This window comes from Dipodomys ordii, unplaced genomic scaffold (assembly GCF_000151885.1).
Source record: "Dipodomys ordii isolate 6190 unplaced genomic scaffold, Dord_2.0 Scaffold49, whole genome shotgun sequence".
Lineage (NCBI taxonomy): Eukaryota > Metazoa > Chordata > Mammalia > Rodentia > Heteromyidae > Dipodomys > Dipodomys ordii.
Window position 1 is genome coordinate 7,100,124 of NW_012267265.1, and position 26,659 is coordinate 7,126,782.

Here is a 26,659-nt window from a genome sequence, read left to right on the forward strand (position 1 = left end):
TATGTACAACTGATATATACATATCTATTACTTATGAACACACACACATATATTACTCATGAACACACATACACTTTAGTATATACTTAATATTTTAGTTCCCCCTTATCCACTGTTTTCCTTTGTCAACCACAGTCTGAAAATATTAACTGGAGAATCGCCTAAATAAATAATTCATGTTTTAAATTATGAGGCATTGTGAGTTGTGTGATGAAATCTTGTACTCTTTTACTCCATCCTTTCCGCACTTGAATTATCTTTCTGTGCAGTGTATCCTCACTGTGTATGCTACCTTCCTATTGCTCACTTAGTGCCATCTTGGTTATCAGATTGACTATTTGTGTTTCAATTACCCTTATTTTACCTGATAGTTACTTTAAAGCAAAAGAGTGGTGATGTTAGAAATTGAGATATAACAAAAAGAGGCCAACAGTACTTCCTTTAACTGAAAACATGAAAGGTTTTGACTTAATATAGAAAAAAAGAATGTTGGGATTCTTAAATTGATACAGTAGGATGTTTTGAGATAGAGTGATCACTCATATATGTTCCCACATATTATTATAATTGTTTTATTTATTAGCTAATATTGTTAATGTCCTTCTGTGCCTAATTTATACATGAAATTTTATCATAAGTATGGGCATATAGGGAAAAACATAGTATATATCTGCCCTTTCAGTTATCTGTTGGCATAACTACACTACTGCAGTATTCAGAGTGCTCCAGAATCACAGTATCGTATTATTATTGCTAGTTGGTTCTTCTAGAACCTACACAAACCATCTCACTAGGTCCCGTGCAGTGTCTAGGTCTTGTGTCTGCACCCACTTTCCGATGCTCTGTGAAAAGCCTGGAGGGATAGTAGTCTGCGTGTTCTGTGCAACTCCTAGCTCACCAAGCCATGCGGGCTAACCGTGTGTGGTTAGGTGGCAAGAGTTCTCTACTTCTCATTCTCTAGGGACCTGCCTGCACTATCCTTTGTTACTCCTTTAGCTCATCTCCCTCATATACTCAAGTTCAATAGATAGACCCAAATTGAGAGCATTCTCTCCCTCACTCCATTGCCACTCACAAATAAGAAATATTACGGAGTTGAGTTTTCTGAGGACTAAATGAAAATTTACATAATAAATCCAAAATGTAGGTTAGAGGTATATACTATCCCTTGAAGTTTTCCATTCTACCTGCTTCGATTCCTTGCTTTCTGCCTTCCAGGATAGAGTGTGAACAACTCGATTGTCTCATTTCCTGTCTGCATGAAATTTTTAGTGGGAATTATGCTAATGTATTTTGTATTGCCATCTTGGTGGAAATTAAAGTGTAGTTTTTTCCTTTCGGTTCAGAGGGCACTCTTTTGAAGAGTCATTAATGTTGCATTGCCTGGTAATGTATAAAATCTTATTTTATTTAAATTATGTTCCTTCTCAAAGCAGATTAGAACTTGCTGATTGCTGGTATTGGTATTTTGGTCTGTGTAGTGGAATAACAGCAGTACAATTTTAGTCCTATTTTCTGTCCGCTGTAATGGGTGGTGGGCTCAAAATGCTTTTGTAGGTATGCTGGTTTTTTTTTTTAATGGAAGCAACCAAAAATAATGAAGGAAACATTCACATGCACACACACACACCATTCCCCCATTCTACTGTTCAGACTTTTTTTTTTTTGGGTCCGGTCGTGGGGCCTGAACTCTGGGCCTGGGCACTGTCCCTCAGCTCTTCAGCTCAAGGCTAGCACTCTACCACTTGAGCCATAGCGCCACTTCCGGCTTTTTTCTTTTTGCTTATGTGGTGCTGAGAAATCGAACCCAGGGCCTCGAGCATGCAAGGCAAGCGCTCTACCACTGAGCCACCTTCCCAGCCCCTCAGATTTTTTTTTTTTGTAGAGTTTTATCCTGTGGATGTATCTTGTCTTTCAGGTTAATGCAGGGTCTGCACTCATTTTTGATCAGAATCACTCATTGCTTGTCTGCTATACTTCTAGACTTGAGGGAACTCTAAGGTATTTTATAATATGGTAAGAGGATCTAACAGGAGAATTACTAGAGGCCAAAGAGAGCATTCTGCTTATCCTCTCTCTTTGCATATTGTTGTATGCATGCTTATCTTTACACACAAAAAACTATATACAATATATAACTATATAATATATTCTATCTATCTATCTATCTATATATTCTATCTATCTATCTATCTATCTATCTATCTATCTATCTATCTATCTATCTATCTATCTATCTATCTATCTATCTATCTATCTATCTGCTTAGGATCACACTCAGAGCCTTGTACATGCTAGGTATTGTTCTACCACTGACCTACACTCTCAAACCCTAAAAATTTAATAACTCAAGACTGTTTACAGTGGCAAATGCATTATTAGTTAACATAAGTTCATACTAGATCTTCCTACATATATTGGTGACCCATTTTTTCAATAGCATCAATAACAGCCATTACAAAATTTTTTTACCCAGCTTTCTCTAGTATATGTATGTGATACTTTTAGACAGTGCTACGTCCTATCTAAACGTCCTCCAAATTCCTGTCCTGTGTATCTTGCTACCCTGCTTCTTTGGTGGAGATGAATGCTAAGAACTTCAGCTCTCCTCTTGCTTTCTGTGTTAGGCCTTGCTGAGATAGATGAGACCTGCCAGCTCAGGATCTATCTCCACCTCCTCCCCCGTCCCCCCCCCCCCCCACCTCCATAGACATGCCAGAATCTTCTTCCAGCAGAAGGAAACAACACCCTTATGGAAATATACTTCTTTTCTCACCCTGACTGCTTTTCATATGTGGAGCATTTCCATTGAAAATAGTTCATCACTTTATCACTTGCAGAAAAGATGTAGATTATTTTTTAAAATAGAAATTGCTTTTGTAGTTCTTTACAAAGAATCATTTTTGCCACTTTATCCTGTCTGTCATTATGCTGAAAACCCATGTGACGTAGTGAATTTAAGAGACTTGTGGTCTGGATAAATCATGTCAGATTTTGTTTTCTGATGCTGTTTTACACTGAGCTGTTTTTATATGCTCAGGGAGAAGTGCTTCAGATAGCTGCCAACCAGTGCTGCCCGGAGTGTGTCTCCAGGACTTCTGGATCTTGCCGTCACGAGGATAAAATACATGAGGTAGGTGTTCTGTGACCCAAGTCTCATCCTGTGTCTGTGGATTGTTGACAGGATGAGTCTGTAGGCTCAAAAGACAAGAGAAGTCTTGTCTTTTCCTGGACTATAGAGGACCTGGCGCCCATTTCACTTTCTGAGAGCATTTAGGTTTCCTGAATAAGATAGAAACTGTCCTACTTACTCCACAAGCTCTACATAAACATTTATAGATTGAATTGTGTCTGTATAAAGATAGCCTGAGAATGGCGATGTTGAAGAAGTTGTAGTGTTGAATAATAAATGCACCACCTTCTTTTGTATTCTACAGACAGTTTTTATTTGGTAGTTATAAACAACTCTGAGCTGGTAAGGAGAGCAGATGACATTACTCCCGTGTTAAAGATGTAACAATTGAATTGTAAAGAGCATAAGGTACTTGCAAATGTCATGTGACTAAGAAGTGAGATAACTTCCATCTACAAGCCTGACCTGTTGACTAATAATTCATGGTTCTTTTTAGTGGGATTCAGTTTCTCAGTGTCACTGCAATCAATATTTCAGGCTTTGTTTAAGGCTGTCCAATGCATTGTAGGATATTTAGTATCATTCCTGGCCTTCTACCTTCATGATACTAGTAGCAACTGTAATCATGATAACTGGAAATATCTTTAGGCATGACCAGATTTCCCCAGTGATAAAATGTTATGCACCTTCCTCTTGTGCTCCTCCTTTAAGAACCACAATACTAAAGACTGAAGTTTTAATTTTTTTCCATTCTACATCCTTTTGGATTAATTCAGAGATACTAAATGCTGATTTAAAAGCTATCATTGCAAGGTGTATAGTAGAAAATATAAAAATAGTTCAGGTTAATTCATACTTAAATGTTACCTTGAGGTACCAGGTAAAGTAGAATGCAATGGAGAGCTACTCTTTGATTCATTCTTTATCTCTCACTTTCCCTAATGTAGTGTTTCCAACCATTCAGGAAGGAGAGAGCACAAATTAGTTGGATTTGATATGCCCACTCCAGGCCTCTGTTCAGTGTGGTATCAAACTCAGGGACTACAGTGCGCATGTCCCCATGTGACAAGATCATCTTACTGGAGCCACAGTCTCCTCATGACATGAAGAAGCTACCCTTTCAGTTCTGCACAGTGTGCTGCTGAAGAACACCCAAGCAGGCTCTACACTGGGAATGTCTTCATCCCACCAGTTACCATATGTTGCTCCATTAGTCTGGTTCTATAGGCTAGTGTCACCTTTACTGTCCTTAGGATTCTGATGAACTGGAAGGTGATACAGGGCTGCATGGTGATAGAAATAAGGCCAGTTCATGATGACTTGAATAGGTGTATGGTTCAAGGTGGAAAAACACCCAAATATCTCAAAAGAATTTGGTTCCAGGACATGTGGGGTTAGTTCCACTGACTACTCCAATGACATTAACCATTTACTTTTTAGTATTATATGTGTACAGAGGGACAATTTTATTTTGATTTAGGGTATCTGAGAACAATGACAGTATTTTTAGTTTTGTGGAGGTTTTTTTTGGTCTGTGATGGGGCTTGAACTCTGGGCCTGGGCGCTGTCCCTGACCTCTTCAGCTCAACGTGAGTGCTCTACCACTTAAGCCACAGCACCACTTCCACTTCTAATTTTTTGAGTGGTTTATTGGAGGTAAGAGTCTCACAGACTTTCCTGCCTGGGTTGGCTTTGAACCGTGATCCTCAGATCTCAGCCTCCTGAGTAGCTAGGATTATAGGCGTGAGCCACCGGCGCCTGTCTATTTTTAGTATTTTTATAATCATCTTCCTTGTCTCTTAGCTAACCTGGCTCTAAACTTTCCCCAGTATAGGTGTTCAGTAAACATCAATGAGTGAAAAACTCAGGCAATTAGTAAATCTTCTCTATCCTTTCTCCATGTGCTCATTTGGTGGCGTGTTGGCCATTAACGTGTGGTGCCTTCCCTATTCCCTTCTTCTTCCCCTTCTTCTTCTCCTTCCTCTTCCTCTTCCCCTTCCCCTTCCCTTCTTTCTTTCTTTTTTATTGCTTTGGGTCTAGCAATTGCTACAAAAGTGCTCTGCTTCTGAACTACACCTCTAGCCCTTTTTCACACTGGTTGTGAGATACTCATTTTTCCTTCTGAGTGCACCTGAACGTACCATGATCCACTTATTTTTGGTGTTCTCTCATAGCTGGAATGATAGGCGTATGCCAGTGTAGCAAGCCTGGGTTGGCATAGAACCTTGATGCTTCCAGTTGCAGCCTCCAAAGGTAGCTAGGATTACAAGCATGATTGAGCTTTTCTCAGAGCACAGCTCTTCAATGGGCTCCTTTTGCTTGTTCTTCTTCCTGCCTCTTTTGCAGCTCACTCTTCTGCAATAGTCCATCATGCAGAAAGCTCTAAACTACATTAAGAACATGCCCATACATTGTTTTCCCTTAAGCGCATTCAAAATTCATTCCCTCTGAAAATGTTATAATTGTATTTCTGGCACCTGAACAGTGAAAAAAAAACCAGCTGAATTCTGAAAACTGTAGGTTTTAGGGAAAATTTCAAATATAGCTGGAGATTTTTTTTTCAGTTGAGAAGAGTCTAATCTTAGTGTTAAGTTTTAAATTGAATTTGCTGTATTGTCTTCCTGTTTTTCCTTTCCTGCCCTTTCCTCTTCCCCTAGGTTCTCTCCAAATCCTTCCTGATAGCATTCACTTTCTTGGCTGGTTAAGGACTTGCTTGGTTTGGCCTGAGCCTGGTCTTATCACTTCTATCACTAATTGTTTCTTCTCCTCCTCCTCCTCTCCTTCCTCCCCCTCCCCATCCCCCTCCCCCTTCGCCTCCCTCTCCTCCTCCTCCTCCACTTCCACCTCCACCTCTCCTCTTTCTCCTTCTCCTTCTGTTTCCTGTAGTCTTTTCCGTTTTTCTCTTTCATCTTGGTTGGAAAGCAGTTTCCAGCACACTTTCCTTTCCTGCTGAATAGCGTAAGCCTATCACTTTGGCCTCTGGCTTACATCCCATAGGACAGGTCATGGAGATGCTCCCAGAAACTGTGAGAGCCTGGTGATTGAAGAACTCTGATGTGGCTATCTGAAGTGAAAGCCTGGCCCTAGGAAACAGATTTAATAGAGACTTTAGGATAGCCTGAGTGTGGTGGGAGGAAAATAGCTGAGTTAACACTGTTTCCAGCAGTCATGATTCTAGCTTTGGGGAGTCAAAGATAGGTTGCACCTCCAGGCTACCCAAGAAAACCATCCCTGAGTGAAATGCTGGGTCTTAATGGAGGCTGGCCTCTGTGCCCACACAAGGAAGCATCTTACCCAACTAGCATTTCAGCAACCCAACTGGCATTTCAGCAAGGCACAGTGAACTTCCATATCTTTCCAAGAGTGAGGAAAATATGAGCTTTTTGGATAACTCCCAAGATTTTGGAGCTTGTTGCATGGGTTTATGATGGCTAGGATTGGGGGAGGCTGTTAGGATCTAGGCCAACCTTGCCAACCAGAAAGGGAGTCAAGGCCAAATCTGTTTGTTCCAATGCTTTCTGCCTATTTCTTCCTGCCCTCCCCAAACAATTCATGAAAGGGAAGGGAAAGCACTGTTAATTCTTTTTTCTTCTTCTCTTCACTAATTCAAATCCCAGCACAGGATAAGATGAAGCCTGAGAAGGTAGTATGTGATGATTCTCTGAAAACAGAGGATGACAGGCAGGATTGGCTTAATGTGAATCCTTCTGAAGAGAAGAGGGAGGCGGGAGAGCACTACTCATTCTGCCCATCCATGAGGTTAAAAGGAGAACTAATTTTGTGTGTGATGGAAGAAATGATTATCGAATTCAGCCTTGTTCTCTGAAAAGTAGCAAATATAATTATAATACGCAGTGAACATTTCCAGATATTTAGTATTCTGGCTGTATAACTTTGTAAGAGGAACAAATTATATGAATCAAAAAAAATTTTTTTATTCTGTCAAGTAAGCCAGGCAAATGCTTTATGACCTTATCTTTCTTTTGGACTCATGTCAACCCTTAAGCTAACTTGTTAGCTGAATATGCAGGGAAATATATTTAAGATGCTGTCTGCAGAATTTGCATTTGCCTAGTTTCAAACTCTCATATATTGTCTAAAGGATATTAATAAGGTGAAGATGGCACAGCTCAAATTGGGTCTTGTGGGAGCACCACTTCGTGCTTCCATTAGTCCCTGATTTTCTAGAACTTTCCTTGCTGTCACAGTGTTTATTCAAAATAATGCTTTTGAGTTGGACACCAATGGCTTATGCCTGTAATCCTAGCTCTGCAGGAGGAGGCTGAGATCTGAGGATTGTGGTTAGTGCAGGCAGAAAAGTCCATTGGATGTTTACCTCCAATTAATGAGCAAAAAGCCAGAAGTAGAGGTATGACTCAAGTGGAAAAACTAAAGGAACCTATCTAGGCCCTGAGTTCAAGCCCAGTATTTTCACAAAAAGAAGCAGTAATGCTGTTGTACATGCATGTGGGGAACAACATGAAAATCATTTATGTAGGTAGAAGTACAGTTCAGCAGGTACTGAACCGCTTTCTCTCTCAGCTGGGTGCCTTGCATGCATTATTGATCCTCAGAACACTCTGGTGACAAGTGTGTCACCCTGAGTAGGAAATGAAAATGGAAGGAACTAAGTGACTTGTTTCCTAGAGAGAAATTGAGGCAGTGATTTTCTTCTCTTGCCTGGTGTCCTTTACATCACCATCTGGAGCTGCCTCTGTGGCTTTACATCAAGCTGTGGAGTCTCTCCTAAATGTTATGTTAGTCCCATAATTCTCAAGCTTATCATGAAGAAAGAATCCACTGCTTAATTTTCTGTCTCTTGAGTTGGATGATCACAGAGCCGGAAAGTACTAAAGCGCTTCCCTGACACAGCCCTTTCATTTTGCAGATGAAAAACCCTTGATGATTGACAGGTTGTTATTATAGTTGATTTTTGTGGTCTCTGTGTGAAAGGTGGTACAATTACTAATGTTTTATAAATAACAGTGTTTTTTAGTAGTAGCAAAAACAAGTTCTCTGAGGGTAAGGGATGGGAGGGAGGAGAGAGAATGGTGGAAGATGTGACTTTATCAAGAAGCATTGTACTCATAACCTGACTTACGGAATTGTAACCTCTTTGTACAACTACTTAATTAAAAAAAGCCACAAGTGCTTGTTTGTTTTAATGAACTAAATTTTTGGATGTTTAGAAGTAGTTTCTTTTATAAAATAAAAGTTTACTTCAGGTTGTTCATTTACTCATCACTCTATGAAATTTCTTAATATTGTAGTTTATTTTGTGATGACGAAAACAAAGTACCTTACTGATGAAAATTTGTAAAAAAGAAAAAATAAGCAAGCAGAAAAAATATCTACAAGTAGTCTCCCTACTCTGACCATTTTGTTGATATTTTCGTTGTTATTTGGGGTATGTGGATAGCAAGGAAGACAGAGGAAATAGGTATGTAGATAGATGATACACAGAGATATGTCTTTTAATGTAACTGGAATTATGCAGTTTGTGTCCTTTGTTAATGCATTATATTTTGAATAGTTCCCTAGCAAACCCTTGGAGAACATTATTTTTTAATAATAGGCATTTGGGCAGATTTTCAGTTTTTATTAAAACATTCTCAATTCCACTATAAAAAAAACAAGGTGGATTTTTCTTATATTTAAATTTAATTTTATTGTAAAGATGCTGTACAGGGGGGGGTTACAGTTTGGTAATTTTATTTAGATGATAGCTTATGAAAGGTGAAATTAGTAGGTCAACACATTTAAGGATTTGTTGTTGCTATGATGTCTATCCTAAATAAACTTATACTGCATTGGCATTTGTCCAGTGATGGAGCCACTGAGAAGCTCATAAGCATGCAATCTCTTTTCAGGTGTGTCTACCTTGGTTAGTCTCTACCTGGCTGTGCCCTTCCAGGTACAATGGTGAGGAGCTCTGGCTATGGGGATCTCCTTTCTCTAGCTTTGTGAATGTGGGATACTGTGAATTTTAAACTCTTCCCATTTCTGATATTGAAGACATGTTAACCAGTTTTAAATGGATATTTCTATGCAATTAATGAAGTTGAACGTATAGGCTTATGGCCATTATTTTTGTTGGAATGTTTGCCTTTTATTATTGCTTATAGGTGCTCTAGTTCTAATTAATAAAAGTTGCATATTTTAGCTGGGCACCTGTGGCTTATGCTTGTAATCCTAGCTCCTTAGGAAGATGAGATCTGAGGATTATGGTTTGAAGCCATCCTAGGCAAGAAAGTCTATGAGACTCTTATCTCCAGTTAACCATCAGAAAGCCAGAAGTGAAGCTGTAGCTGAAATGATAGAGCACAAACCTTGAACCCAAAAAGCTCAAGGACAGCTCCCAGCTCCTGAATTCAAGCCCTAGGACTGACTGGTGTGTGTGTGTGTGTGTGTGTGTGTGTGTGTGTGTGCACATATGCACACAAGCACAAAAGTTGCACATTTTTCCTTTTTTTAAATATATTTTTTATTGTAAAAATACTGTAGAGAGGGCTTACAGTTACATGAGGAAGGTAATGAGTACATTTCCTATCCTCCTCCTTTGTTTTTCCCCTACCATCCCTTCCTTCCCCACCTCTCCAACTACAATCCCCCACCCCCTGCCGGAGTTGTAAAGTTCATTTTCAACCTAGTGTCTTGTACATCTCATTGTTACATTGGGTCAACCTGTATCAAATTTGCACAGTTTTATTTGTTTTTCATAAGCCTTGTAAGTTTATTTATAATATCTTTTTGACAGATTAAAAAAAACTTAACTTACCAGAACTTATGCATTTTTCTTTTATAAGTTTGTCCTCTGCTCTGTGCTTAGTCCTTTCTAAGCAGTAAAGGTCAATGGTCTTCTGTCTTTTATTAGCCCATAGTCTATGGACTTGCCCATTTATATGCTATACTGAATTTGAAATTTTATGTGTAATTATAGTAGAAGTAAAAATTGATGGCAGAGGTCTTGGCTCTCCCATCGGTGTCCATTTCTATTCCTCACAATCAGAACAAAAGCATAAAAGAGGAAAGAAGGCCATGAATTTGTAGTGGAAAAAGGGAAGAAGATGACACGCCTTCATTTTTTGTTTTAATATATTTAATTGCCAAGTAAAAATTGAATATATTTAAGGTGCCCAGTGTGATGATTTGATACGCACCTACATTGCATAATGATGTCACAATCAAATTAACACATACATCACTACCAAAGCTGTACCTTAGATCCCAGCATGGGTTCATCTCATGTCTAGAAGTTGTACATTTTGGCCAGCATCTCCCCATTTTCTCTCTGCTCCATTCCCTGGTAGTCTCAGCTGTTAGCTCAAGTGAGCCCATTCTGCATGCCAGAGCCCTTGCTGATTCTCTAACAGGATATCTCACTGAACCCTTGTAAGCATCCAGGACAACCTAGCTGCTACACTATTTAGTTTTTACAGACAGGGAAGCTGAGGTTGACAAACATTAAGTCATTTTACCCTGTTCCTAAGGTAGGAAGAGCTGAACTGGGACCTGCAAATGTGCAAATGTCCTAGGAAATCTTGCTTTGGCTGACTTACTTCTCAGGCTTGTTATTGCCCTTTTATACTGCTTGTAAGTCTATCTATAAGACAGTGGTATCATATCATAATAAAGTGAAGACTAGGTTCCAAATCACTAGCTAACTATGAGTACTTGTTACTATATTGTTACAACAATAGCCTTGACTTTTTTTTTTAAAGTAATTCTACATTAGACTTGGTATGCTTACAACTAGTGCAACAATTGACTTGTGTAGGTAAGACAGGGCTCTTTTGTGTTTGAGGGAAATCAAAAGCTATTTTAGATCTCAGTTTGAGGGGAAGAAAGACCATATTTATTTTCAGTGTTTCTCAATATGACTTCTATTTGAAATCTTCAGATTATATTTTGTTCCTAGATTGTGGGATGCTTTAATAAAAATCCATGTATGATTTTGTTGAATCAGATATTCATTGTATGCTAAGATTTAATAGAAGCAAAAAGGAATAGGTCCCAATATTTAATAAATGTTTTCAGGAGGGAAAAGTAAAGAAAAAATGTATTCATTGGTTGAATTTTAGCCTTTGTCTTTGGAAAGGCCAGCATGATTTCATTTGACAACCGGCAACCTGAACTTTGGCAGCTACTTCCTGAATTATTCAAAATACTCGTGGCTTTTTACATGCCAGTTCACTCTGCATGACTGTGGCTCATTGAGAAACTTTGAGTGTTTAGTCAATCTCAGCACAAAAACCTGGATTAGTAGATCACTGACAAAGTTCTGGTTCTGAGAATGTGGTTGCTAGTGTGAAGTGGGTTAGCAGCACTCTGTATGAGTGGTGGGTAGCCTGGCTCTTTCTGTGGTTTGTTAGAGGGAGAAAGGGATGGAAGAAGGGAGTATATGGAATATAATTAGGAAGAAAAGTCAAAGAAAGCAGCAGATCATAGAGCTATTGCAAGTGATAGGACTTGGTGTTGGGGGTATAGCTCAGTGGTAGAGCTTGTAGTTAGCATTCACAAAGTTCTGCGTTTTGACCCCCACACCCACCCCTGAGCTAAAGAGACAGAAAGGGAGAGGGAGAAGGAAAGAGAGAGAGAGAGGAAAAGGGAGAGGGAGAGGAATTAAGAGAGGGAAGAAAAAGAAGGAAGGAAAGAAAAAGGAAGGGAGGGAGGGAGGGAGGGAGGGAGGGAAAACAACAACAAGTAAACAGTCTCAACTTAGGCTGAGTTCAAGTCCAGACTAGGCAATAAAACTAGACTTCATCTCAAAAAGAAACAAATTATAAAAACACAATAAATGTATGTGTGTGAATTTTACTTGGTGATTCATAGATTTTTTTTAAAAATATAATGAGATTGAGGTAATTTTTGTGTGTCTGAAATTTTCAAATACAATATCCTAGGGATGGTTAAAAGGTAGTCCATTAAGAAATTTTTTCTGACTTGAATATTGCAAACCCTCCACTCAATATTGCAGTCTCAGAGTCTTCTACCTTTCCTGAGTTCCATCCTTAATTTGTATAAGAGGAGGAGATGTGTTTTTGTTTGGCCGGGCTGTATTCTGGAATGAATCCTCTTTTGCATTTTTCCCCTTGGCACAGCACGGCACAGAGTGGGCCTCTTTCCCATGTGGAATGTGTTCTTGCAGTCATGGAGAAGTAAGATGCACCCAGCAGCCATGCCCCCCATTGTCATGTGGATATCAGGAGCTGGAATTCATCCCTGAAGGAAGCTGCTGCCCAATCTGTGTGGGCCCTGGGAGTGAGTATGAGCTTTGAGAAAGGGACCTTCTCTTTCTTTGGGGTTACATGGTGGCACTCTGTCTCTTCCTTGTCTAGTGTACCTCAGCGTTTCCCATCCCACCCCTTAGAAACAAGGCATTCTGTTGTTGCACTTGGCAGGAAGTGATGTTTCAGAGTGTGATTAGAATATATCTGAAATCTCCACTCCAAATTTGCGATTATGTGGGTATCTGATTTAATGGTTTTGCCTTGTTCAGATACAGCTTTTGAATGGGAAAGAAAGTAGAGAAACAGTCCTTGATAGGATTCCTCAAGGCTGAGAAAGTTCTTTCTCTCCCTTTGGTGGGGAGAAGGACTAAGAATGTTCTCTGCATTGATTCTGCAGGCAGGTCTTTAAGATGACATAATATCTTTCTCCAAGACACACTCAGCAAGAAGGAGGTCTTGCATTTGTCTTTATTATAGCCTCATTGAACATATTAGCTCTACTTTAAACTAAGACACCCAACTTTTGATTAGCAAGTCAGAGGCAAGCTTCCAAGTCCTCTCCTTGGAATCTGTGCTTGGCTTCTGTACCTCTATAATAGCATGTCAGAGATGTGTGTTCCCTTCCATTTTTATAACTATTGGTGTATGATAAACAGGAATTTATGGTTAACAGGAATTATTGTTGTTGCTGCATTATGCTTTCCTCTGACATATGATAACTAGAATCCTTTATCCAGTAGCACCTGGATGCTACATTCTTTTCTTACTTTTTCCCCTTAAAAAAAATCCCTCATGTTTATTTCCAATCTCTACTTAACTTCATTCCTGGCAATCCTTTGCTTTGGAGAAGCATTCCAGGGATTAAAATGTATGTGAAGAAATGATAAAAGTAGAATGCTTGTCTGTGCATTTCATAAATCACCCACTCCCTGATATCATTTCTGTCAGGTGTTTGGAGCCAAATAACTCTGCTGGTGAAAAGACATGAACAACAGAATGGGAGGTGGCAAGGGGCTGTGTGGTCTGAGTTACTGGGATTCTTTCTCTCCCTCCATGAAAAAGATGCATTGGAAGCATTTTGCTTCAAGAGATTGGGACATTAAGTAGAGCCAACCACCTATTTTGCGAGAATGCAATGTCCCTTGTTCAAAAAGTTCAAAGTGGAAAAGTTGTTACTTTGTCTTTTTAGTCTCTCTTTCAATCTGTCCTGGCTTTTATTTGCTATGTAATGTGCTCCCTTGAGCCTAAGAATACTCAAGGACTGAGTGGAGACACTCTCTAGCCTAACTCTGTCACTTGCACCCTCCTGTCTCTGCTGTAGGTGGAAGGTGAATGTTCCCTAGACAGGGAGTGAATGCAGGTAGCTGAGAACCTATCCCAGGAAGGTAGTGTGATTTGGGAATGCATATGAGCTGAGGTTCAAGTCCCACCTGACTTCACTTACAAAACATGCATGTTGAAATTGCAAGGTTGTGACTACAAAGCAGTAAACTCAGAGCCACTCTACTCACTATAGTCCTGACTTGTGTGCCCAGGCAGTCAATCCTGAGATTAGCAAATGCATTTTGTGTAGTAATCTTTACTCCTTTGACCTTCCAGAGCCCTGTTCCTATGAAGGCCGTGTATTTCAGGATGGAGAAGACTGGAGACTGAGCCAATGTGCCAAGTGTGTGTGCAGAAATGGGCTCTCCCAGTGCTTCACAGTTCAGTGTCCACTTTTATTTTGTAACCAGGTAAGGAAGACAACCTCAAAGTGTGTCTGACACAGCCTGTTAACTGTGCAAGAGCTTGGAGTCTCTTCCAACATTCTGTCACAGAGCGTAGGACCCATTAGAAACTAGAAGACAGGCTCTTTTGCTTTCCTTACACTTTTGCAGACCACCTCTGAGATGTTTCTTTTCCCCTTAGAAGCTACAGGATAGGTCTAATTACCAGCCATTTAGGCTAATTGTTTCATAATGAAATTGAGACTTGAGGGGACACACAAGGAAGCCTCCAGCCTGAATTGCAGATGTTCTAAAAATGTCAGACTAAACATCTGGGAAAGTTGGTAATCTGATCAGTTTTCTGATTGTTTTTTTCGTGCATAGATATAGTCTGCTTTTTAAAGACATAGACATGTTTGTGAACATGATTATCCAGATGTACACAATTTATTCCTGATAGGATAATGATTCACATTACCAAAAGATTTTCCCTGGGGATGTTTAAGATACTAGGATCGTGTTTTTTTTTTTTATTAAAAGCTAATCTGATTTTCTAAACATGAAGCTCTTATACAAATATGGAAAAGAATCGCAAATAAATGTGGAATAGGTGGTATTTCATAGCTTTTTTTTTTTTTGCTGTGATAGATGTTCTTATGAAGGCTTCATGGCTGTTGACAGATAACTGTGAAAGGAATTTTGCCTCCAGTGGGGGGAAAAATAGCTCATTTTTTGATCTAAGGAAAAGCTGGAAGCCAACATTTAGTTGATACAGAGCAACATTTTGTATCAAATAAAGCAAAATCAATAACATGGCATATTGTGACAATTGGGCAATATTTTTAACGGCAGATAAAGGGCAATTAGACAAGAAGTGCTACATGCCAAATAGAGAGAAAATGCATTTAATTGGAAGACTGGATTGCATTATCCACACTACTCATGTCTTCTCTCCCAGTTCATCACCAATCTTGTCCTAGGTGGACAATTACAAATGAGCTTCTTGGGAGAGCTGCCTAACATCTTGCTTCTCTGCTCTTCCATTAGGTGGGCATTGCGATGTTGAAGCAAACTTTGATTAGCACATTGGGTAGGGTGAATCCTCTTATATTGGAAACGTAATGATGCAGTTTGCCACCATTACAAGAAAGGAAGTGAGGAGGAGGGAAGCAAGGAACATCCCAGGGAGATCTGGTGTAAATCTTCACAAATTAAACCTCACACTGCATATTAAACTTTGAGTAATGGAAAGTACTATTTCACATTTTGGAAAACACTAAAGTCTTGCTTCATGTACAGTATTCACTCGTAGTTTGCATCCATATACATAATTAAGGGTAAAAAAGATGAAGCTTATTGCCATACTTTAGAGCTAAAATGATATGCAAGCATTCTGAAGACTTGAAAATACATTGAATAGGAGAATAATGAAAGGGATGATGCTGATCAAGATGTATTGTACTTATACATTGACCTGATGCAATGAAAGCCCTTTGTACAACCACTTAAAGATAATAAAAGAAAATAATTTGATCTCAACCAATCTGGTATGTTTTTGTTCTGATGATTTTAAAAAGTCACTGTCATATCATTTAGACTCATTTTTTTGTTTTACTATCATCATTCAATATTGGAACAACCAACTAAAACTCACAAACACCTTTACCATCACACACCAACATATTTTGTGTGCTTAATAGGTGTCTTTGTCTCATTTTAATCTAATTCAATTCCAATGTTTTCCCCTTAGGTTGGTCTTAATAAATCACCTCTGCTCTAATTGTACTTATTTCCCCAGAAACAGCTATGAATCTGAAGTTGCTCGCTCTTTTCTTTGCCAACCATGTTCTCTTCAACCATTTTCCCCTCCCCTCATTCCTAATAACCTCATTCTTCAGTCATGAGGAGAGTTTAAGTTTATAGTCACTACAACCTTCAGTATGTATTTAAATTTAATATTTTGCAGTGCTAAGGATGTTAGAATTCTTGCTTAGAATACACCGTTCAATACCTAGCATCCCAAGAAAACACATTTTTGTGACAATTTTACTTAATATTTCCTCTTAATTATTTTCTCTTCATTTTTCTGTCTTAGGTTCATCCTATTATTAAGGTATCTCTATTGCTTCCTATTGCTGTTTGATAAAGAATGCATATTCCTGCATCTAACTGAACTTGGTTTTATTTTATGGTATTTTTGGCAAGCCAAAAAGGTGCTCTATGAGTTAAACCATACCCCCAGTCCTTTTTGCTTTAGTTAATTTTTTAATGTAATCTCAAGTTTTTGTCCAGGCAAGGTCTGGACCTTAATTCTCTTAAACCTCCTGTATAGTTAGCATGACCCACCAGCACCACCATGCCCACCTTAATGTTTAAGATGACGTCTCTCTAACTTCCTACCTTTGGTGATCATCTCAATCTCTGCCTTCTGTGCAGCTGAGATTATAGATATAAGCTAGACCCAGCCCCCAAATGACTTTTAAATAAAAGTCAATAGTACATGATATTCAGAAGTTTTCTCTTTCTGTGAATCTTCAGAACATTATTACTTTTTCCTTAAAGTGGATTCAGGACGTGCTGCCCCAAAATATGTCACTATGGCATATTGAATATTCTACATTGAAGGAATTTAAGAAAATCCAAGTTGCATGAAGATCATTTGACTTTTGTTCCTAAAGTGGATCATAAAACCTAGGAAGGGTTTTCTGCCTCTGAAGCAGGTTGTATGACACTTGAGTGACAGGTGCTCTCCCTTTATGGGGGAAAAGGTGCATCCTTATTCTTGAAGACACAAGGATGTAGAAAATAATCTAAATAAATGGGCCTTGTTTTGCTCTCTCCAGTTGTATTTCCTCATCAAATCTTGAAGAAAAAGCACTCATACTCGGCATGCCTAGGACCCTGGAGTAAACACACACACACACACACACACACACACACACACACACACACACACACACACACACACAAGGGTCTTGGTTCAAGTAAAACAAATTAATTTACATGATTATTTTGTTTGTTTGTTTGTTTTTGTTTTTTGGGGGTCATGGGCCTGAACTCTAGACCTGGGCACTGTCCCTCAGCTCTTCAGCTCAAGGCTGAAGTGGCTCTACCACTTGAGCCACAGCGCCACTTCCGGCTTTTTTCTGCTTATGTGGTGCTGAGGAATTGAACCCAGGGCTTCATACATGCAAGGCAAGCACTCTACCACTGAGCCAGCTTCCCAGCCCCTACATGATTATTTTTGTTGTTGAACTTTCTTTAATTGAAGAGAGCTTGCTTGGCTCTCTATAACACTTTGAATCCAAAATAAGTAGAATGGATGATATTTATCTGATATTTATCCTTCTTTACAGTTAATCCTTCAGGGCTCCTTCCCGCCCTTTCTTTCTATATACTTACTTTTGATCAAGAGAAATCTATTCGTACTTGTTGTTTGAAAGCTGAAATGGTTAGTGTCCTTTCCTGGAATGATTTCCTTCTTGGAGCTATAGCTAGGTGCTAGGAAATAGCATCTCACTTAGTGTAGCCCTCTTATACTGCAATAAAATCTTTTGTCATTCCCAGTGCCCAGCTCTCTTGCATTCTGAATACAGGAAACACAAAACTATAATGTTCAGTTTGTTCTGCTAGAGCAACACTTTTCATTTCCCTCTCATGCTAGTTTTGTGCGTTTGGGGCACTCTCCTTCCCTCCAAGTTGTCTTCCCTTCTTTCCTCCCTCCCCCTCCCCTGCCCTCCCTCTCTCCTTCCTCCTCCTCCTCTTCCTCTTCCTGCTCCCTTCTCCTTCTTCTTCTTCTTCTTCTTCCTCCTCCTCCTGCTCCTGTTCCTCCTCTTCCTGCCCCTGTTCCTCCTCCTCCTCCTCCTCCTCCTCCTCCTCTTCTTCTTCCTCCTTTTCCTCATCTTCCTTTTGTTTGTGCTGGTACTGAGCTTGTACTCAAGACCTTAGCCTTTTCACTGAAGACTGGTGCTCTACTGTGATCCTCAGATCTCAGCCTCTCAAATAGCTAAGATTACAGATGTGAGCTACCAGAGCTGCCTGGTCATGTTTGACTTTAGAGGTGATTCAGAAGGAGCTTGTGTGTTCTTAAGTATCGATGTGGTTCATGCTTTGAAGTTGCATTCCAACTATTTGCCAGTAACATATCAGTTGTATGTCTGAGTAAGTGGTATAATCTCTCTGATCTTATTCTTCTCGAAACAGAAATAAGAGAACATCTATTCATAAGGCTTTGTAAAGCCTTAGAACATTGTGGGCAAACATTTATGTGCTGTTGTTATTGCTGTTGTTGTTTATGCTTTTATTTATTCTTACAAAGGGATAGGATTAGTATACACCTTCTCAAGGTCACACTGACCTTGGAAGTTCTAATCTTATAAGTGCCCTAGGTGACTAATAAATACTCTATGAGAGGAAATGGTTGTTATGGATGCTTGAGGCACATGGTTGAGTTGGCTGTGAATGAAATTTTCCTACTGATGTAGATTTTATTAATACCTCCCTTCGATGGTGTTAAGGATGAAGCTGTGGTCCGTGTCCCGGGAAAATGCTGTCCCCAGTGCTCCGCACGATCCTGCCCTGCAGCTGGCCGGGTGTACAAGGTAACCTTTAATGTGCCATTGTGTAGGTGTTTTGACCTAAGTTCTCATACATGCATCTCTGCCTCCCATCCATTGAAACTTCCCATGCTCATGCCTCACTTTTTGCCAGAATTGGTAACAGTATATAAACAGCCTTTTTCTTCTTGGACTTTATGGAAAAAAATGAAGTTGGGAGGTATTAGAAATATAAAGGCAAGTAGCACATGTTCAGAAGCTGTGGTGAACCTAACTGCTCTTACATCTTAAAGTGAAGAGAGGACTGTCATTGGTAACCATCATTTTAACCTAAGCCTTGGGATTCTGAACATGTGTGCTTTGGCTGGATTTCATGCAGTGATTTCCAGTGATACTCCCCCCGTGTACACTGGAAGGAAACATGGAGGTGGTGGTGAGGCAGAGAGGGAGATGAGGGCCTGGTGGTGGTGGTAACTGTCAACTTGGAAGTAGTTTTGGAACAGTGTAAACAACTTTGCCTAACTCATAGTAGTCACCAAATAAAGATGAGTTTAACATATTGAATGAATGTTCTGTTAAAGAGCTCCTGGCTGTATCAAAAGAGGGTTACATTATTTTACAGCAAAGGATATAGAAACATAAACCCAACTTCTTCCCTTACTTGCCATCCATTCCAGGGAAGACTAAACAGATTGGTATCATAGCTGTCACTACAGGGTCTAAAATGGGATTCCTATCCATTCTAGATGAGTCATTTGCAACGACTGAATTAGTCATTTGCAATGAATGAAAATGACTAATTGGACAAGAATTTTTATCTGTGTTAGAAATGCACCATCTGACCAATCATTACATATACAGTTTGCGTGATATCTTCATGGCCCAGGGCTGTCTTCGTCTCTTTGAAGGGACTTAAAGCTGATACAAATGCCTGAAAGTGGCTAAAATTATTCCATTAATTATCTTGCTAAAATTACACCATTTATTATCTCAGCCTGTGTTAGGGCAGCTATAGAGTTGTTCAATTCAAGACTCAATGATATCGTCATGTTAATATTTGTCTTCCCCCCACCCCCCCAAGGAACAGAGTATTGAACCTCTGGGCCTTGCTGTACTACTTGAGCCATGTCTGCCCTCTTTTTGTTTTTATTTTGCTTTTGAGACAGTCTCACCACCTTTTGTCCAGACTGGCCTCAAACTTTTGAGTCTCCTGCCTTTGCCTGTTGAGGAGTATAAGCCTGTGCTCATAATGCCTAGACCGTATTTGCCTTGTTCTGGTTCACTCATGTCCATAAGATGGCTTCCCTAGTTCCATGCAGCTCATCACATAGCCATTGCTACAGGCTGATGGAAGAAAAGAGTAGGAGGAAAGTGTTTTCCGTGACCGCCCCTAGGTGAGCAAACTTCCTGTGATATACCCTCAGGTGGCTTCAGGACAATGTCCGTGGAATAGCTGCAAGGTAGGCAGAGAGTGTGGTAATGAGATCTGGTCTTTTGGCAAGTGAGACCAAAAGACTGTCCAGCTAAGAGGGCTTTTCTATTCATCTCTGGGTTCTCAAGGCTTCTATGTGCTTGAGTGGGTACCTAGCCTATCTAAAATGAATACAATCAAATGAAAATTTAAAGCACCCTTTGGATATTACTGACTTCTTAGAGGCCATTTCTACCATAATAGTATCACTTCTTTAGAGAACATTTACTATGGACCATTTGAAAAAAAATATATTAAAAGTAAGGTAGAGTGCTATATGCTTTTAGTCCCAGCATAGGGGAGAAGGTCTAGGTAGGAAGATAATGAGTTTGAAGCCAGCCTGGGCTACATAATGATACCCTGTCTCAAAGAAACAAACACAAATATAAAGAAACAATAATAAATGTGTATCTATGTATTTCGTGTGTGTGACTTTGATAAATCACTTTTACCCTCTTCTTCAGCATGGTGAGCAGTGGGCTGAAGATGTGTGTACCACGTGTACTTGTGACCAAGGAGAGGTCAGGTGTCACAAACAGACCTGCCCTCCACTAAGATGTGAAAAGGTACTTGAGCGTGTGGAGCTTGTGGTTTGCTTCGTTTTTTGCTTCTTTTTCAGGACCTACAAAAAAGTGTCATAACAAACATGTAGTGTGTTATGTAAAGTATAAAGATGTGAAAGGTCTGCTTCCTAGGCAGGCGGCCTCCCTTGAGTCATGTACAGGGTTGTGTTGCTACCAGTGGTATTTTGGCTTTCTGCCTCGTTGAGCTTGGATAGGATATTTTCTGTTTCTTTTTTTCTTTTGTGCTAGACTGGGGCTTAGACTCTGGGCCTTGCACTCTTGCTTAGCCTTTTCACTCAAGGTTGGTATTCTACCACTTGAGCCAAACCTCCACTTTCAGTTTTTTTTTTGCTGGTTAATTGGAGCTAAGAATCTCAGGGACTTTATTGCCTGGACTGGTGTTGAGCCTTGATCCTCAAATCTCTGGCTTCTCCACAGAATGGGAGAAGAGATGCATCAGACAACGACCTCGTATCTAAAATATACTTAGAGCTCAAAAGACTATCCCCCTAAATAAACCCTCAAAGAAACTACTCAATTAATAAATGGACTAAAGACTTAAAGAGAGACTTCTCAGAAGAAATAAGAATGGCCAATAGACACATTAAGAAATATTCGAGATCTCTGAACATAAAAGAAATACACATCAAAACAACATTGAGATTCTACCTCACCCCAGTTAGAAGTGACCATTACCAAGTAAACTAACAATAACAAAGGCTGGCAGGGATGTGGCCAAAGGGAACTTTATTACACTGTTGGTAGGAATGCAAACTTGTTCAACCACTCTGGAAAGATATATGGAGATTCCTCAAAAGACTAGAGCTTCCCTAAAACTCAGCAGTTCCACTCCTGGGCATTTATCCAATAAATCCCAAACAAGGCCACATTAAAGCCACCAGCACAACTGTGTTCATTGCAACATTGTTTACCATAGCTAAGATAATGGAATCAACCCAGGTGCCCCTCGGTGGATGAATGGATGAAGAAAATGTGATATCTATACACATTGAAATTCTGTGCTTTCACCAGAAAGAAGGATATTGTACCATTCATAATGAAATGGTAAGACTTGGAACAAATTATATTAAGCAAAATAAGCCAGACCCAAAGAAAATTAGGTTACATGGTTTCCTTCATTTGTGGTAACCCGAATGTGCCTATAAATCTACAAGTAAACACACTGCATGGTTAAAAAAAGTATATACATTAGGACATGATAAATTATATATTGTCATCGTCTAAGGCGTTGGGGTCCCTGGGTAAGGGTCATGAAATCAAAGGGTCACTAAATCACCAGGACACATTCCCTGTGTCCTAGTGATTTCGTCACCCTTACCCAGGGACCCCAATGCCTTAGACGTTGACAATATATGTCTCTAGGCATTTATACAGAGTAAAACCAAAGAAGGATATTCTTAGGAGAGGACCACAGAGGCCCAATAGCTCTGTGCATGTGATCATATGAAATAATATTTACCGAGGTGAACTCCAAGAAATGGAAATGAGAGTTTTTTTCTGTTTTGTTGCTATATTTGTTTTCTATTCCTTTTGTCTTGTTTGTTTATCTGTCTTTGGGAGGGTAAGTAGGGGCACAGAAATGGAGGGACAAAGCTGAACAGATTCAGCAGTGATACTCACTAGACACTAAGTTGAAAATGATCTACCACTTATGGATGGAGACAGGAGGGAAAAACTGGGGGAGAGCAAGGGAAGGGGTGACATTGCCCCCCAAAATATACTCATTACCTGACTTATGTAACTGTAACCCCTCTGTATATTACATTTACAATAACAATAATTATATATATATGTATATCTATATCTATATATATATAACAAATTCTCAGGCTTCTGAGTAACTTGTATTACAGGTGTAAGCCATCAGTGCTTGGTTTAGATGAGATGTGTTCAATGTCCACTCTCTTACCATTGGTGTCTCCTTAGGGTCAGAGCCGGGGTCGGCGTCATGGGCAATGCTGTGAGGAATGTGTGTCTCCTGCTGGAAGCTGCTCATCCAGTGGGATCGTGCGGTACCAGGATGAAATGTGGAAGCGCTCAGCCTGTGAGTTCTGCATGTGCGACCGTGGCCAGGTGACCTGCCAGACTGTAGAATGTGCCAAGGTGGAGTGTGCCCGGGTAAGAAGTGAAGGTGTTTCCATTTGGATTGTGGGGCTCCTTTCACTGTGAGATAGACTTGCTCCTGTTCCCCATTTCTTGGCAGTGGAAAGGAGAACAGGTTGATCGCTCATGTTTCAGGAAGCATTTTAGCACGAAGATTCAATGTTGTAGTCAATGTTAATATTGATACAGGCCAACTTGGAACAGCACTGTGAAGCTTTTGGTTATTTGTGCATCTGGTCAGATTGGAAGTCCCCAGAGTCACAGGTGTAAAAGAGAAGGACATGACATGGGCTGGGGGCCTATTTAGATATCATTGCACCAGGGTCTGGTTTTGCCTGCATACCCCATTGGCTACACTTACTTCAAAGGAGATCTAGCACCTGTGGGCTGCTGCTGTGGAAAGAAAAGAAAATGGTTTCTGTTTTTAAGATAGAACAGAGAGACCTCATAAACAATTAACTCTGCTGACCTCTGTTGTCTGCAGAATTTCAAGAAGCTTCTAACAAAGCAGCCTCTGTCTGGACTATAGACGTATATTTTAGGGAAATTACTTTTTTTTTTCCCTTTGAACTCAGTCTTGACCCATGGCAAAACAAATTGCTTTCAAAGTTGCCTCCTGCTCCTCAGCCTCTCCCATCCGCCCCGCCAGCTTCCTTCAGGGATGGGAACTCCAGTAGAGAAGGGAAATAGAAAATCTGAAGCCTATGGTGCCCATGAAGACATTCTTTCCTTTCTCATTTCTCTTCCCAACTTCTCATCTCCTCAGTTCTGAGCTTAAGGAGGAAGAACCTTCCAAATAAGGCTGGTGTTTTTCAGTTTGCCTTCTCCAGGCATTCTTGGCAGAACTGAAACATAGGAAAAGAGAGTCTTGCTTTTTTTTTGGAACTCCCCTGCCTCTTCATCTCTTTCCCTCTGTCTCTGTCTGTCTATCTCTCTGTCTTCTTTGTTTTCTTTTTTGTTGTCTAGGTGATGTACAGAGGGGTTATAATTACAGAAGTAAGGAAGGTAACAAGCACATTTCTTGTCCAACTTGTTACCCCTTCCCTCATTTATCTCCTACTTTCCCTCCTCCTTAATTCCCCCCAAGCTGTACAGATCATTGCCAACATATTGTCTTGTGTATATTGCTGTTGCATTGGTTCCCCTCTTGTCCTTTGTCTCACCATTCTGTTGTTCCCTTTCCTCCCCTAATTCAGTTAAGCGTATATACAATACCAGGGTACCAAAAATCAAATACATAGATAATAGGGGATATACTATGTGGAAAGAACACACACAATAAAACCCCAAGAAATCACATAGTAACATTAAAAACAACAACAACAAAGCAAAACCTCTTATGTCCATGTCTTGGAGTTCATTTTGCTTAGCATCATCTTATATGGTCATATGTACATAGCTATTGAGCTATTCTGCTCATTTGCTAAGATCCTCAAAAGACTAAAAACATAGAGCTCCTCTATGACTCAGAAATCCCACTTCTGGGCATTTACCCAAATGACCACAAACAAAGCCATATTAAAGCTACCAGCACAACTATATTTATCACAGTATTATTCACCATAGCTAAGATATGGAACCAACCCAAATGTCTCTTTCTTCTTTGTTAGAAGAGTCATAATGATTGCACAGAGATCAGGAGGAACCTTGCTAGGGTGTTTTCCTTTCAAACTGAAATGGTCTTCCTTGCTTCCTCTGTCTGCCCAGAGGATCCTGGGTTATTTTCTGAGGTTTAATTTGTCTAATATGACAGGATTTATAGAAAATGGGGAGATGTGATCCTGGTAGGGTAAAAGATTTTTGTTGTTTTGTTTTTTGTTATTTTCTTTGTGCTAGTCCTTTAGCTTTTTGTTTTTCAAAGCTGGTGCTCTATCACTTGAGCCACAGGTCTACTTCTGTCTTTTTTATTTTTGATGGTTAATTGAAGGTAAGAGTCTTATGGACTTTCCTTCCTAGGCTAGCTTTGAACCTTGATCCTTAGATCTATCAGTCTCCAGAGTGAGAATTACAGATATGAACCACCGGTGCCTGGCAGCTGAATCCTTTAAATACATACTTTCTGTCAAATCTAAGCAAAACACCCTCACGTAATAACAACTCATGGTCCCCATTGTTAATGCATTTGCAGGTCTGTTTACTGTCTGTCATGCCACCTGGCTCTGCTAAGATAATCCATGTCTTTATGTGCGCTTTTGGGAAGAGATGGGCAACAATTACTGAAGAGGAGAGTGCCCCAGTGCCATTTACTCACTCCATATTACCTTATACCACTCTGTTATTCCTTTCTATTCCACCTCATTTTTTTCTTTCATAGATGGGAGAATTCTAAACCATACCTGTTACTCTTTAATCTTCTAAATGACTTCCTTCCAGATTATTGACTCATTCCCCAAACTGTAAGTTAGTTGATTCTCAACTGGAAACACTACCAGTACTGAAATTGTAACCAAAGTTTAATCTTATGAAAAATACACCTCAGTCTTTAAAAAAATATACCATACTAATGTGAACAGCTCTGATTAATGGCCTACTAAAAACCTGGATGTAATAATTTCTCATCAGCTTGTGTTGAAGGAGGTGAAAAATATGAATAAGACACATATGGTAGATACCTGGAATTCCAGGCATCCAGGTAGACAAGGCAGGAGGATTGAGAGTTAGAGGCCAACTTGGGCAAAAAAGACAGACAGACAGACAGACAGACAGACACACACACACACACACACACACACACACACTTTATCTCAGCTAGAAGCATAGCCCAAATGATAGAGCAGGAGGCCCTGGATTCAGTTCTTAGAATTATAACCTTAAGATTTCCCAGGCTTCGGGGGAAGCTAGATGTGTAAACAGAAATTACACTGTGGTGGTACCTAGGATTATGGAACCATGAATTAAACGTATAAGAAGCCTAAGGGAAGTGACTGGGTCTGCCAGGAGAGTAGCTGAAGTGCACTGTTACTATTTTTATTTAATTTTACTCCAGTTTCTTCTTGCTTTTCTGAAATATCGAGATCATTTGAAACTAATCTTGGGTTCCAAGGGGACATTAAGTATTAGTATATGCACATAGTCTTAAAGATGTGGAGAAGTAAACTTTAAACTTCTCAAAGAGACAAAATGGTATACCACCATCACCATCATCACCTTGGTTATTAGCAGTAGCATTCTGAAAAACTTAAATTCACACGTTTTTTGTTGTTAAAAAGGGGAGAAAATGGCACATTCCTTGTCTTTCAGATACCCAATTTAACTCTATGGACATTGAAAAATAAGGAAATTAATGGTAGATTAGCACAATATGATAGATTTCACTTTTCTATATTTTATAATGTCTTTGAACATAAATTCAGATGGAAAAAATTAAATTATCTTTCCTTTCTCTTAAGAGGACTTAGCATTCACAGCTGGGATATAATATAGTAGAGGAAATGAAATTTTTATCAAAATGCCTGGAAAAGGGTTGGCATGCATTAAAGTGGAGTGCCTTTTTCTTTCCTATTGAGGAAAATTTCTTCTTGGAGGGTTTCCTTTTGTAATAGGTAGGTTAAGCCCTATATCAGATTCCCTGGTCTGATAGGTGTTGTTAGGATTGGATGGGCAGGGATAACTGATTCAGTGTGGCTTATGCAGGAAAACCTTCTTAAAAAATTGAAATGAATAGGCCAGATGCTCATGTCTCATACATCTGAAGATTGAGGTTTGAAGCCAGGCAGGGCAGGAGAGTCTGTGACACTGTTACCTTAAATTAACCACCAAAAGCTGGAACTGAAGTTGTACCAGCCCTGAAGGAAAAAGCTAAGGGACAGTGCACAGGCCTTGAGTTCAGCCTCAGGAAGGAAGGAAGGAAGGAAGGAAGGAAGGAAGGAAGGAAGG

The 26,659-nt window shown here is 39.7% G+C and overlaps 1 protein-coding gene across 1 annotated transcript in view; it reads left to right on the plus strand.

Annotated features, from left to right (window-relative positions):
* The window catches only part of Fras1 (Fraser extracellular matrix complex subunit 1), a 452,968-nt gene that overhangs the window by 166,164 nt on the left and 260,145 nt on the right, over positions 1–26,659 (plus strand). The window contains exons 5-10 of the mRNA XM_013020100.1: positions 3,041–3,133; positions 12,235–12,394; positions 13,963–14,096; positions 18,587–18,670; positions 20,561–20,662; positions 22,607–22,798. Of these exons, the coding sequence (XP_012875554.1) occupies positions 3,041–3,133; positions 12,235–12,394; positions 13,963–14,096; positions 18,587–18,670; positions 20,561–20,662; positions 22,607–22,798 (765 nt within the window). The remainder of the gene's footprint in view (positions 1–3,040; positions 3,134–12,234; positions 12,395–13,962; positions 14,097–18,586; positions 18,671–20,560; positions 20,663–22,606; positions 22,799–26,659) is intronic.